This window comes from Myotis brandtii, unplaced genomic scaffold (genome assembly GCF_000412655.1).
Source record: "Myotis brandtii unplaced genomic scaffold, ASM41265v1 scaffold61, whole genome shotgun sequence".
NCBI classification, from domain to species: domain Eukaryota; kingdom Metazoa; phylum Chordata; class Mammalia; order Chiroptera; family Vespertilionidae; genus Myotis; species Myotis brandtii.
This window is the reverse complement of record NW_005370318.1, coordinates 3,646,125-3,658,719: the sequence shown is the minus strand read 5'-3', so window position 1 is coordinate 3,658,719 and position 12,595 is coordinate 3,646,125. Positions and strand designations below refer to the sequence as shown.

Here is a 12,595-nt window from a genome sequence, read left to right as displayed (position 1 = left end):
GTTAGGGGCAATCAGGCAGACAGGCAGGTGAGCGGTTAGGAACCAGTGGTCCCAGATTGCGAGAGGATATATTCGTCCTAAACCAGCAGTTGGACATCCCCCAAGGGGTCCCAGATTGGAGAGGGTGCAGGCTGGGCTGAGGGACACCCTCCCCCCACTGCACAAATTTCGTGCACTGGGCCACTAGTCTATAAATATTTCAGTATGTGTCTCTAAACAATAAGGACTATTTAAATACATATAAGCAAAATATTATGAATATACATAAAAAGTCTTAATCTTTCCTTAATATCAAATATCCAGTCAGTTTACAAATTTCCCTAATTGTCTCATAAGTTTCGTTTATTTGAATTTGCTTGGAATGAGGATCTAAAGATCGAGTTGGCTCGTCTGAATCTTTGTCTAGTTTTGATATTAGGGTAATTCCCTTCCTTCCTCTTCTATTTTCTGGAAGAGATTGGGTAGACATAGTGTTAATTCTTCTTTAACTATTTGGTAGAATTCTCCAGTGAAATAATCTGGGGCTGGAGAGTGTTTTGGGTGAGAGTTTTTAAATTACAAATTCAATTTCCTTAATTGTTATAAGGCTATTTAAATCATCTATTTCACATTGGGTGAATATGGTAGCTTGTGTCTTTCAAGTAATTGATCCATCTACGTTGTATTTACTGCTAAAAAGTTCCCTCTGAGCACTGCTTTTACTGAATCCCATAAGTTTTGGTATGCTGTGTTTTCATTTGTCTCTAAGAATTTTCTAATTTCTTTGTGGTTTCTTCATTGACTAATTGGTTATTTAACAGTGTGTTGTTCGATTTCCACATATTTGTGAATTTCCCAGTTTTCCTTTTGTCATTGATTTCTAGCTTTATTCCATTGTGATAAAGAAGATACATTACATGATTTCAATCTTTTACATTTATCGAGACTTGTTTTGTAGTCTACCATACAGTCTATGTTGGAGAAAATTTCATATGCACTAAACAATGTGTATTCTGCTGCTGGTGGTGGACAGTCTATATCTGTCTGTCAGGTCTAATTGGTTTATAGTATTGCTTAAGTCTGCTATTTCTTCTCACTTCTTTTGTGCATACTTTTTTTTACATATATTTTATTGATTTTTTTTTTTTACAGAGAGGAAGGGAGAGGGATAGAGAGTTAGAAACATCAATGAGAGAGAAACATCTATCAGCCGCCTCCTGCACACCCCCCACTGGGGATATGCCCGAAACCAAGGTACATGCCCTTGACCGGAATCGAACCTGGGACCCTTGAGTCCGCAGGCCGACGCTCTATCCACTGAGCCAAACCGGTTAGGGCCTTTTGTGCATACCTTAAAGGTATTTTCTTAATAGCCACCATAGGGATTACAATTAACACCTGAAATTTATAACAATCTAGTTTGAATCTATGTCAATTTAGCTTCGGTAATATACAAAAACTGCTATATAGCTTCATACCTCCCTCTTTGTATTATCTTTGTCACAAATTATATCTTCATACATTGTGTGCCCATTAACATAGATTTAAAAATTTTTTTAAATATCTTTTATTGATTTTAGAGATGAAAGGAGAGAGACAGAGAGATAAGAAACAACAATGATGAGAGAGAATCATTGATCAGTTGCCTCCTGCACACCCCACACTGGGGATTGAGCCCACAACCTGTCCATATGCCCTGACCGGGAATTGAACTGTGACCTCCTGGTTCATAGGTCAATGCTCAACCATTGAATCATGCCAGCCGGGCAGATTTGTAACATTTTTTATGCATTTGTATTTTAAATCATGTAGGGAATAAAGAGAGTTACAAACTGAAAATACAGTAATACTCCTTTTATAGTTACCTATGCAGTTACCTTAATCAGAGTTCTTTATTATTTCATGTCTCCAAATTTCACTGATTTCTGTTTTTATCTTTACAACCTTCTTCCTTCTGCTTGCTTTGAGCTTACTTTTTGCTCCCCCCCCCCCCCCCCCCCCCCAGGTCTTGAGGTGGAAGCTTATGCTATTGTCTTAAGGCTTTTATTCTTTTGTGATGTACACATTTCTTGCATAAAGTTCCCTCTCAGCACTGCTTTAACCATGTCCCACAATATTTGATATGTTGTATTTTAATTTTATTCAATTCAATGCATTTTTTAAAATTTCCCTTGGGACTTCCTTTTTGACCCATGAATTATTTAGAAATGTGTTGTTTAGTTTCCTAGTGTTTGGAGATTTTCCGTTATCTTTCTGTTATTAATTTCTAGGTTGATTCCACTGTGGTCAGAGAACATACTCTGTATGATTTAAATCCTTTTAAATTTATTGAGTTTTCTTTTATAGCCCAGAATATGATCCATCTTGGTATACACTTAGTGGGCATTTGGAAAGAATGTGTTGAGTGTTTGATAAGTGTTAATTGGATCCTGTTTGTTGATGGTGTCTTGAATTCTATATTGCTGGTGATTTTTCTGTCTAACTGTCCTATTAAGTGTTGAGAGAGGGGTATTAATTGTAGATTTGCCTGTTTCTCTTTTTAGTTTCATCAGTTTTTGCTGCTTTCCTTTGATTGGTGATTGCATGATATATCTTTTCTTATCCTTTTTCTTTCAATCTGCCTATATATTTAAATTAAGTTTCTTATAGATTTATACTTAATATAATTATTGATAGGTTAAGACATATTTCCCAATTTAAAAAAATATTTTTATTGATTTCAAAGAGGAAGGGAGAGGGAGAGAGAGATAGAACCATCAATGATGAGACAGAATCATTGATCAGCTGCCTCCTGCATGCCCCACACTGGAGATTGAGCCTGCAACCCGGGCATGTGTCCTGACTGGGAATTGAACCGTGACCTCCTGGTTCAACCACTGAGCCACACTGGCTGGGCTCTCAATTTTTTTGGTTTGTTTTCTGTGTGTTCTCTCTGTTATTCATGTCACTGTCTTTCTTTTTTTCTGCCTTCCTGAGGGTTATTTGATATTTATTTTTTAGAATTCAAATTATCTATAGTGTTATATTTTTTAATAAAGATTTTTAAATTGATTTTTAAAGAGAGAAGAAGGGAGAGGGAGAGAGAGAAACATCAATGTGAGAATGAAACATGGATTGGCTGCTTCCTGCACTCACCCCATCAGGGATCGAGCAGGCAACCCAGTCAAATGCCTTGACTAGGAATGGAACCAACAACCCTTTGGTGCATGGGAATATGCCCAACCAACTGAGCCACACTGACCCGGGCAATAGTGGTTTTTTTTTTAGTGTCTCTGTATAGCTCTTGTAGTGGTTGCTGTAGTTGTTATATTACATATATATAACTTATCACAGTCTACTGGTGTCATCAGTTTTCTAATTTGAGTGAAACATAGAAACCTTGTCTTCCTTTATGTTTCTTTACCCACTTTTGTATTGTCAGGTAGGGGTGGAATTCCAGGCTCCCAAAGTGTTTTCTACTGACATTGTGGGGAAGGGTGTGGCAGGGTAGGGCTCATTAATGGCCAGCAGAGATCAAAGCTTTGGCCTTCTCTCACAATACCCTACATTGGTGGGGTAGTTGAATACTTTGACCCATGAAGCTGGAAATCTAGGCTCCCCACTTGGCCTTTGCTGATGTGGATGGGGCCATAGTAGAGCTGTTATTGTCTAAAAAATTTCTGTCTTGCTAGGTTGTTCCTTTCCTAATCCTTTGCCTAGAGAGAATGGGCTGTTTTTTCTTTTCTGTGCCCATTTGCTTTTTGGACAGCCAGCTCCAGCTTCTTCAGCTTCAAGTCTGGGATCTCTGAGGCAGAAAAAACCCACCGTCCAAGGGCACCCAGCTACCCTAGGCAGTCTAGTTGCAGAGTCTTGTTCCTAACCACTACACGCACCTGTTGCTCCTCTGTCCCCAGCTGCTCTACCAGGAGGAGCTGAGCACCACCAAGGTTGGGCTCTTCCCTCCTGGACAACTACTGCAGTGGTCGGCCCAGAGCACATGGCCACTGCCCTGGGAAGGCCACATGCCCTTCACAAAGTCCATGGAGCCACTGGAGTTTGTTTTCCAGGGGCCCAGGGGGCTTAGCACAAAGCCTAGGTGAGATTGATGTGCCTAAAAGCGTGGGCCAAGCAGCTGCAGTGGGGTGTTCCACCACATTCATGGTTTGCCAATAAGGCCTTGGCATTATTTTTATTTATTGTTATTATTATTAGTGTTCCACCACATTCATGGTTTGCCAATAAGGCCTTGACATTATTTTTATTTATTGTTATTATTATTATTTTTTGGATGTGCCCGCAACCAAGGTACATGCCCTTGACCAGAATCGAACCTGGGACCCTTGAGTCCGCAGGCCGACGCTCTATCCACTGAGCCAAACCGGTTAGGGCTATTGTTATTATTTTTACAATGTAATAGGACAGGGCACAGTTTTTTTTCTAGGCCACTACATTATGTTTATAGTCTTTATTTTCAGACGACTTTTTCTTACTTTATGTCCATTTTCTCAATACCTTAGTGTTTTGTTTTTTTGTTGTTTTTTAATTAAATCTTTATTGTTGAAAGTATTACATATGTCCCTTTTCCCCCCATTGACCCCTTCCAGCCCGACCCTGTACCCGCCCCAGGTCTTCACTACCCTATTATCTGTGTCCATGGGTTATGCCTATATGCATACAAGGCCTTTGGTTGATTTCTTCCCTCCCACTCCTGCCTTCAGTACTTTAGTGTTTTAATAATGGCTTCCCCACAATTTAAGATTGACTTTATAGTAAAACCATTTAAATTTCATAAGAATTCATAAGGCTCTTTCTCATGGAATTATTCAAGCTACTTATTCATGTGTGAACCTACTGAAATGGAATGGTTTAAATAATTAAGGAGGGAATTGATACTCCATATGCCCAAAATTCTAACATTAGTGCATGGATAGTTATTAAAAATCAAAGAAGACAAATTTATAGAGATCATATGAGTTAATTTCTATCTTCTTTGTATTAAGAAAAAGTTCTTGTTATTTTTGCCTCATGACAAAGGCTGTGGTGGTAGAGAGAGAAAAATGCAGAGCAGGACATTATGTAATGAATTTGATCATGATATAAGACCTGATTTTTCTGCATGACTTGTTAATTTTTAAAAATTGCACAGAAATGCATACAATCATTATTTTAAACTTTTATAGAATTCAGAAGCATGCAAAGAAGTCAAAGTTAACTTTCAATCCTTGCCTTGCTAAAAGATATATTAAAAAAACCATTGATAGCCCTAGCTGGTTTGGCTCAGTGGATAGAGCATTGGCTTGTGGACTGAAGGGTTCGATTCCGGTCAAGGGCATGGTCAGGATTCGCCTAAGAGGCGGCCAATTGATTTGTTTCTCTCACATCAATATTTCTCTGTCTTTCCCTCTCTCTTCCAATCTCTCTAAAAATCAATGGGGAAATACCCTCGGGTGATGATTTTTAAAAAAGCAAGGTACAGTCTGTTACCTTTTGTGTTAAAAAAAAAAATCAAACTGTATTGATATCTATATATTTGCCTGTGTGTGAAAAGAGTTTCTGGAAGGATATCAAGAATCTGGGGAGGGGACTTGAATGGCTAGGTTAAGGGCCGGGGACACTTCGTAGACGTAGAGGTGGGTGGGAAGCTGGAGGCTTTGGTCTTGAACTAAGAATGGTGATCCTGAGCCCCAGGAGAACCTCTGAATTCGGAACCCAAGGGTTGGAAGTGCAGACGTCCTTCAGGTGAGCAGGAAGGACTGACACCAGAGAACGCTGGCCAGGCAGGAGACAGGCCTGCAGGGAGGCGTCTTGGGGTGGGAGTGGCTTTTTCAGGTCGCATTCCCCGGCCACCAGGGGGCAATCAAGCCCGCTCCTGTGAGCGGGTGGGTCGGAGCGCCGGAGGCAGGTCCGGCCTCCAGGCCCGCCCGGCAGCTGGAGCACCCGCCCGCTTTCCCAGACCTTTCCCCGACCGATCTCAGGTCTCAGCCACGTGGAACTTCATGAGGTGCACCTCCTCCCTCCTCCTGGGGAGTCCGCCTATTAGCGTTTCTCTCGCATCAATTGTGAAACAAATTGGCCGCCTCCTGTGCGAGTCCTGACCATGCCCTTGACCGGAATGGAACCAGGGACCCTTCAGTCCACATTAGTGATGACCTGCAGCCCCCTTCAACATCCAGTCCTCTGTTGGGGTTACCTCATTCAATCTTGACCACCACCGCCTAAGAGGAGTGCTGCCATCATACCCATTTCATAGAGGGGGAAGTTGAGGCACAGCGGTTGGTAATTTGCCCAAAGACCAGGAATGGTGACCCAAGATACACACCTGGCCTATCCTCGGAACTGGAGCGTTAACCAAACCACGTCTTCTTTTTGACTCTGCTCCTCCTCCGGAACTTTCTTCACACAGCAGCCAGAGCGCGCTTTGGGGGCCCTATGGGGCATGTCATTCCCTAACAGCCTCTCTGGCTGCACTCAGGATCAAGTTTAGTCCCCTCTCCCCATTTCTCAACTCCAAACACACCAACTATCCTTCAGCTCGAAGAAAACTGTTCCATCTGGGCATTTGCTGCTCCATCAGGACCACTCACCCCTGCTCCCCCTTAGTTAACCTGTATAGTCTTCAGGCCCCTAGGTCACCCCGAGGGAGGCTGACTCCCTGACTCCCAGATATGCGCAGGCCCGGAATGAAATGCTGTTTAACCAGTCTGAGCCTCTTGGGTAGTACTGGCCTCACATGTGTGCTTCGTTTTGTAACTGTCATGGCATCATTATTTCAAAAACTCCAATCACCCTCGACTCCTTACGCTCTAGAACTCTCTCTGAAACAGCTGATCCTGTGATATCTACCTTTAATATGTTACCTCAAGTCTGACCCCTTCTTATCTCTTCCCCCACTAGGTCCGTCTGGCCATGCTTCCTCATGGTCGTTTCCACCTCTGCAACAGCTGTCTTTCTATTTGTCTGTCTGTCTGTCTCCCTGACTAGAATGAAAGCTCCGTAAAGGCCAGGACTTTGTTCACTACAGAATCCCCAGTGCCTATGGCTATCCGACTGTTTCTCCCACCAGAATGTCAGCTCCTGGGGGCAGGAACGGCCTGTCCTGTTCACATACAGCCCCAGTGCCCAGCACACAGCAAGTGCTCAATAAAAAGCCCATCGATATGCAGGTGGAGAAACTCAGGCCCAAGGGAGAAAGCAGCTTGTCCAAGGGCCTCCCCGGAGGGCAGCACAGCCAGCACCAGTACCCAGCTCTCCTCCGGCCTGTGTAATGTCAGCTCCTGGGGGCAGGAACGGCCTGTCCTGTTCACATACAGCCCCAGTGCCCAGCACACAGCAAGTGCTCAATAAAAAGCCCATCGATATGCAGGTGGAGAAACTCAGGCCCAAGGGAGAAAGCAGCTTGTCCAAGGGCCTCCCCGGAGGGCAGCACAGCCAGCACCAGTACCCGGCTCTCCTCCGGCCTCTGTGTCAGGCAAGCAGTCCCTTCTTTCCCGTCCCAGAACACACAAGAGCTCAGGCCCTTTGCTCAATGATCAACACAGTTTATTACTCCACTTTCACCTTCACACAAACTATTTCAAAGAGCTGGGACAAGTGTGGGGTGGGGGTTGGGGGAGGGATAGGTGCCCCTCAGGAGCCAGGACCCCCGGTTGGCTTCCTCGGACCAGGGCAGGGAGGGAGCGTCAGGCTGTTCAATCTCTGGGCACCAGCTCTCCATGTGCACACGCACAGCAAGCCAGCAGCTCCTCACACATAAATACAGACACGCTTAACAAAAATAGTATATCTTCACAAGGAATAAAAACTAGTTTTGAATATGTACAGCAGAGAGCCCAGGGGGTGGGGGTGGGGGGGCAGGGCTGCTAGGCCGGGACCCCCAGGGATGAGACAGGCTGTGGGTAGAGCAGAGGAGGGAGGGAGGCCTGAAGGGCTCCTGGCCAGGCCATTCTGACCTGGCAGCCCAGCTGCCTAGGCTGAATGGGGGTGGGGCACATATCGGTTTGGCCAGGCAGGACTGGCCCCTCCAGGCAGCCCTACTTCCACCCTGCACACCAGGCTCTCCTTCCTGCCCTTCCTGCCTGAGGTAGGGAAGACCCTAGGGCTCCCATAGCTACGGCCTGTAGCTCCCCTTCCCCTCTGGGCCGAGGCCTCTGAACCCCATGGGCAGCAATCCAAAGCAAAGATGCCACAAGGCTGATCTCCTTGCAGGAAGTGAGGCAGCTGAGGCCATAAACAGCTCTGGGGCACCTGTCTTGGGCCCAGTTGGTCCCTCGGTCACGGTCATGGGAGCCAGGGGAGGGGAAGGGGAGGGAAGCTGGGGTAGTGCTAAACTGCAAGGGACACCCAAGCTTTGGTATGGGGTGCTTCCTGCAGTACAGCCCCCTCCTCCTGGGTTAGGCTGGCCTCTAGCCAGACACCTCTAGAGGACATTGGGGCTGGGGTGGGAGGGGAGACTTTGGTCAGGCCAGAGTTGGGGAGGGGGTCCTGGTCCTTGTTTCTTTATCCCAAGCAGCCTGAATCCCTAATTAGTCAGAATTGGCCCCTAAGTGGCCACTGGAGGGTGGGAATGAAAGAAAGGGGAGCCCAGGTCCTAGAGGGTGGGGTGGGGTGGGGATAAGAAATGATCAATTCTGAGGCCACAAACATGAAAACGAAGGCAATCTAGTCTTTCTAGGAAAAAGGGTCAGAAAACTTTCTAGCTCCCTGGCAGGAAAGCATTCTAGGGGAGGCTAAGGGATAAGGAGGTCCCACCAATCAGGTAGGGCCCTTCCAGCCATCAGCCATGAACTCCCACATGCCTGCCAGCTCCATGGGGCAGATTTTGGGGAAACTTTGTGGGTTTTGAGGCCAGGAGAACTGAGGTGTGGGGGAAGGCAGCTCTCACAGAAGCATAGTAAATTCTAGAAAACTAATTGTGGGGGACCAGGTCTAGGCCCAACCCTGTGATGTGTAGGGTGGCCATGGGCTGTATGTAGTGGTTCTCCTGGTGGCAATGGTGGCTGAAAGGAGGGATGTGGTGGGGGAAGGACAGGCGTGGGAGGGTGAGTGGATGGTCAGTGTCTGGTCATTTCCGACTGAAGAGTGAGCCCAGCAGAACCACGCCAGCCACAGTCATGCCCGTCAGGAACCAGCGATTGAAGCGTTCCTGGCCCTTCCGGCTCTCGGCTGCTGCGTTGTTCCCGTAGAGTTCCACAAAAGTGTCCTGCAGGGAGAGAGAGAGAAGGAAAGGTGCTATTGGAATCCTCAAACAGTAATGTGGGTGGGCAGGAGAAGGGGGCCATCTTCATGCGATGGCCTTAATTTGAAAAACTGCTGTCATCCTTGCCCACTCTGGGCCTGATAAAGGGTTAAGAACTGCCCTCCTTCTTGACCTCCAGTTGGAAATGACCAACCCATTTTATTGCTGAGAAAGCGAGTGTGAAGTAGGAAAAGAGCTTTGTTCCAGGTCAGACAGCTAGGAAATGGTACTCTAGAACAGGGGTCCTCAAACTACGGCCCGCGGGCCACATGCACATACAAATATTGTATTTGTTCCCATTTTGTTTTTTTACTTATTTTACAAATAAGATATGTGCAGTGTGCATAGGAATTTGTTCATAGTTTTTTTTTTAAACTATAGTCCGGCCCTCCAACGGTCTGAGGGACAGTGAACTGGCCCCCTGTTTAAAAAGTTTGAGGACCCCTGCTCTAGAACCTGAGGTGGGAAAGAGATGGGCAGGCAATGACTGGAGGCCATTGCTGGAGCAGAGTGCAGCAGGAAGGGATAGGAGAGATGAGGGTGCAGGGGTGAGCGAGAGCTGACCACGTGTGATCTAAGCCCCAGAGAAGCCTGGAGTAGAGTCCGAGTGAGGGCAGGGTGGAGCCATAAGCTTTCCACTGCTGTGATGGAGAGAGGGAGGGAGAGAAAAGGGAAAGTGAATTCCCAGAATGATTCCTGGCAGAGGATGGCTCCCTCTTCCTCTGCCCAGGGAGGCTGAGCAGGGCAACGCAGAGACCAGAACAAGCACACAGGCCTGGGGTGGGTCTATGAGCTCCAGCGCTGTTCCCCACCCCAGGGGGGACATGACTCTGTGTCCAGGAGGAGGTGAGCAACAACTCTGGGCCCTGAAGCTAGTCAGGAGGGAAGCACATGATATGGGAGGGAGGGGCTTCGGGTTAAATTACCCAGCCTAGGGTGGAGCCGGCCTGTGGGGCAGGGAAAGGGGAGCTTAGAGTACCCTTTAATGAGAAGCTTCCCACCCCATTTGTCCTTTAATCCTCCCAGCAATGCTGCAAGGCAGGCTGTCTCTCCCCATTTACAGACCAGGAAATTGGCCTCTGAGCGGGGAGGGACTTGATCAGGTCACCCAGCTTTGTCAGTGGTGGAACCAAAACCCAAGCCTAGCATCTGGCACCTAGAAATCAATGCACTGTGTGGGTCCAGGGAGGGAATGAAATGAATTCCTGGCTGGTTCCAGAGCCAGTGTTCTTGCCTCCACCAAGAGCTCACCCCTTGGGCCACATTTCCACCTGGTCCCAACTAACTGAGTGGTGCCTGCTCCTCAGTCAGGGCCTGCCACCTCCAATTGGCCCCAGGTCCCACCCAGCCAGTTTGCTCTCTGATACTGACTGGACCCCACCTCTGGTCTTGATAACCCCCCTCAGTCCATGCTCCACACAAAGAAGATTTTTAAAAACATAGATCATAGTGCGCCTGTGCTTCAAGTCCTCTAACAGCTTCTCTCCGCACTCAGAAAGCCGCTGTCATGTCTGTTCATATCCCTGGTATCCTAGCAAGTGCCACGTGCACTGAGCTGCCAACTTGGCTCAAAGAATCCTCAGCATTTATTCAGTCATTAGGAAGGTAGCAGTGACACATAAGCCACAGCCCTTACCAGAAAGCTTACCCTTCTGCTGGGAAAAGTCCCATTCAGACCACATCACTCCAAGCTCTTAACCTTCCCGAGGTTTCCCAATCGTACCTGGAATCAAGTCCTTATCACAACCAGCAGGCTTCGCAGGGCCCCTCCCCACTGCACACTCCACATGTAGCACGGCCTCCTCGCTGTTCCGGAGTATCTGCTGAGCTCAGGAGCTTGTTGCTCTTGCTGCCTGGAGCACTGGACCCGAGATCATCACCTGCCTCCCTCCCTCACTGCACTCCTGACTCTGCTCAAACGTCACCTCCTCAGAGGCCTTCCCCGGCCCCCGTGTCTAACATGGTATCCACCCCCATCTCTCCTATCTCCTTACCTTCCTTTATTTTTCTTCTCAGCACTTTTCATAACCAGATTCTACACTTTGTTTTTGTTTGATTTATCTCCTGCACTCGATGTGGCTTGATGAGGCAGAGATTTTGTTTTATTTCCATACACCCAGAACACTATCTAGCACAGGGGTGGGCAAACTTTTTGACTCGAGGGCCACAATGGGTTCTTAAACTGGACCGGAGGGCCGGAACAAAAGCATGGATGGAGTGTTTGTGTGAACTAATATAAATTCAAAGTAAACATCATTACATAAAAGGGTACGGTCTTTTTTTTTTTTTTAGTTTTATTCATTTCAAACGGGCCGTAGTTTGCCCATGGCTGATCTAGCACATAGTTGGTAGTCGATAAATACATGAGTAGAACGAAAGTATTGCATGTCTACTAAGTGCCAGGCACTATTATCTCATTGCATCTTCATCATAATTCCCAGACTAGCGATCTGAAACTTATTTCACAGATGAGACAACTGAGGTTTACAATAGGAAGGCCTTGCTAAAAGGTGGCAAAGCCAAGATCAGAACTCAGGACTGCCCAGCTCCGAAGGGAGTGCTGCTACATTCCCTGTGCGGGGCATTGGGGAGGACCTGTCCTGTCACTAGTGCTGAACGGATTCCCGTTTAAAAGGATGTGGGGTGGGGTGGAGGTGAGTCTTGGGCCTGGGGAGAAGGTATAGCAGCGGCAGCAGTCAGCCCCCCTTGAACTCTTGGCCTTGTTGCTGCCAGGCATGGCTGGTGTGGATATGCGTCCCTGTCTCTCCATCTTTATCCTGGCTAGCCTCCATTTTTGTTGGCAAAAAAAATTCTTATAGGAGTTTTAATTTTTCTGATCCGAAGCAAAGTAGGCCCAGGTGAATTCACAAAAAAGACAGACCTGTGATGGGGGGAGTCCTGGGCTGTGGGGAGGCATGGCCAGAAGGCCATGGTTATCCCGAGGGGCCAAATGTCCCATAAGAAGCCCGGGACATTGGGGCTGTAGCCAAAGTGGGAGCGGCCTGGCTCCCTCAGTGGGAACTTTCCTGAAGTAGAGGGCTGGCAGCCACAGGACATTTTCGGCTCTGGGGCTGGGCTGGAGTAAACAGGCTCTGTCCCTGCAAAGGCACAAAGCACTCACTGTCCAGGAACAGTCATTCCAGGGTGGAGGGAACATTCTCATTTCGGTGCCATCAAGAGCAAGGCTCTGACCTGCCCAGCCCCCACGAGTGCATTCCTGGCCAGAACAACACTTCATCTCCACTTCAAGGAGCGCCTTCTCTTAGGGGGGTGGAGGGGGGCAGGATTTCCAAGGCTGTGGATTCTGCGAATTGCTTTTGTAGACAGAGCACCAGCAGAATGGGGCGTGCTGTTCCAGGGCGGGTGCCGGGAGGCAGTGGTGTGGGTATATTTAGCCCACGG

The 12,595-nt window shown here is 47.3% G+C and overlaps 1 protein-coding gene across 7 annotated transcripts in view; it reads right to left on the bottom strand.

Annotated features, from left to right (window-relative positions):
• Positions 1 to 7,479: 7,479 nt before the first annotated feature.
• BCL2L1 (BCL2-like 1) overlaps positions 7,480 to 12,595 on the bottom strand; it is a 47,866-nt gene continuing 42,750 nt past the window's right edge. For 5 of the 7 annotated variants that reach the window (XM_014550659.1, XM_014550660.1, XM_014550657.1 and 2 more), the window contains exon 5: positions 9,088 to 9,157. Coding sequence is in view for 1 of the 7 variants with exons in the window: in XM_005879837.2 (XP_005879899.1) it covers positions 9,020 to 9,157 (138 nt within the window). In the remaining 6 variants the exon portion in view is untranslated. Of the gene's footprint in view, positions 9,158 to 12,595 lie in introns of all 7 variants that reach the window. The other 2 variants (XM_005879837.2, XR_001364711.1) reach the window with 2 other exon arrangements.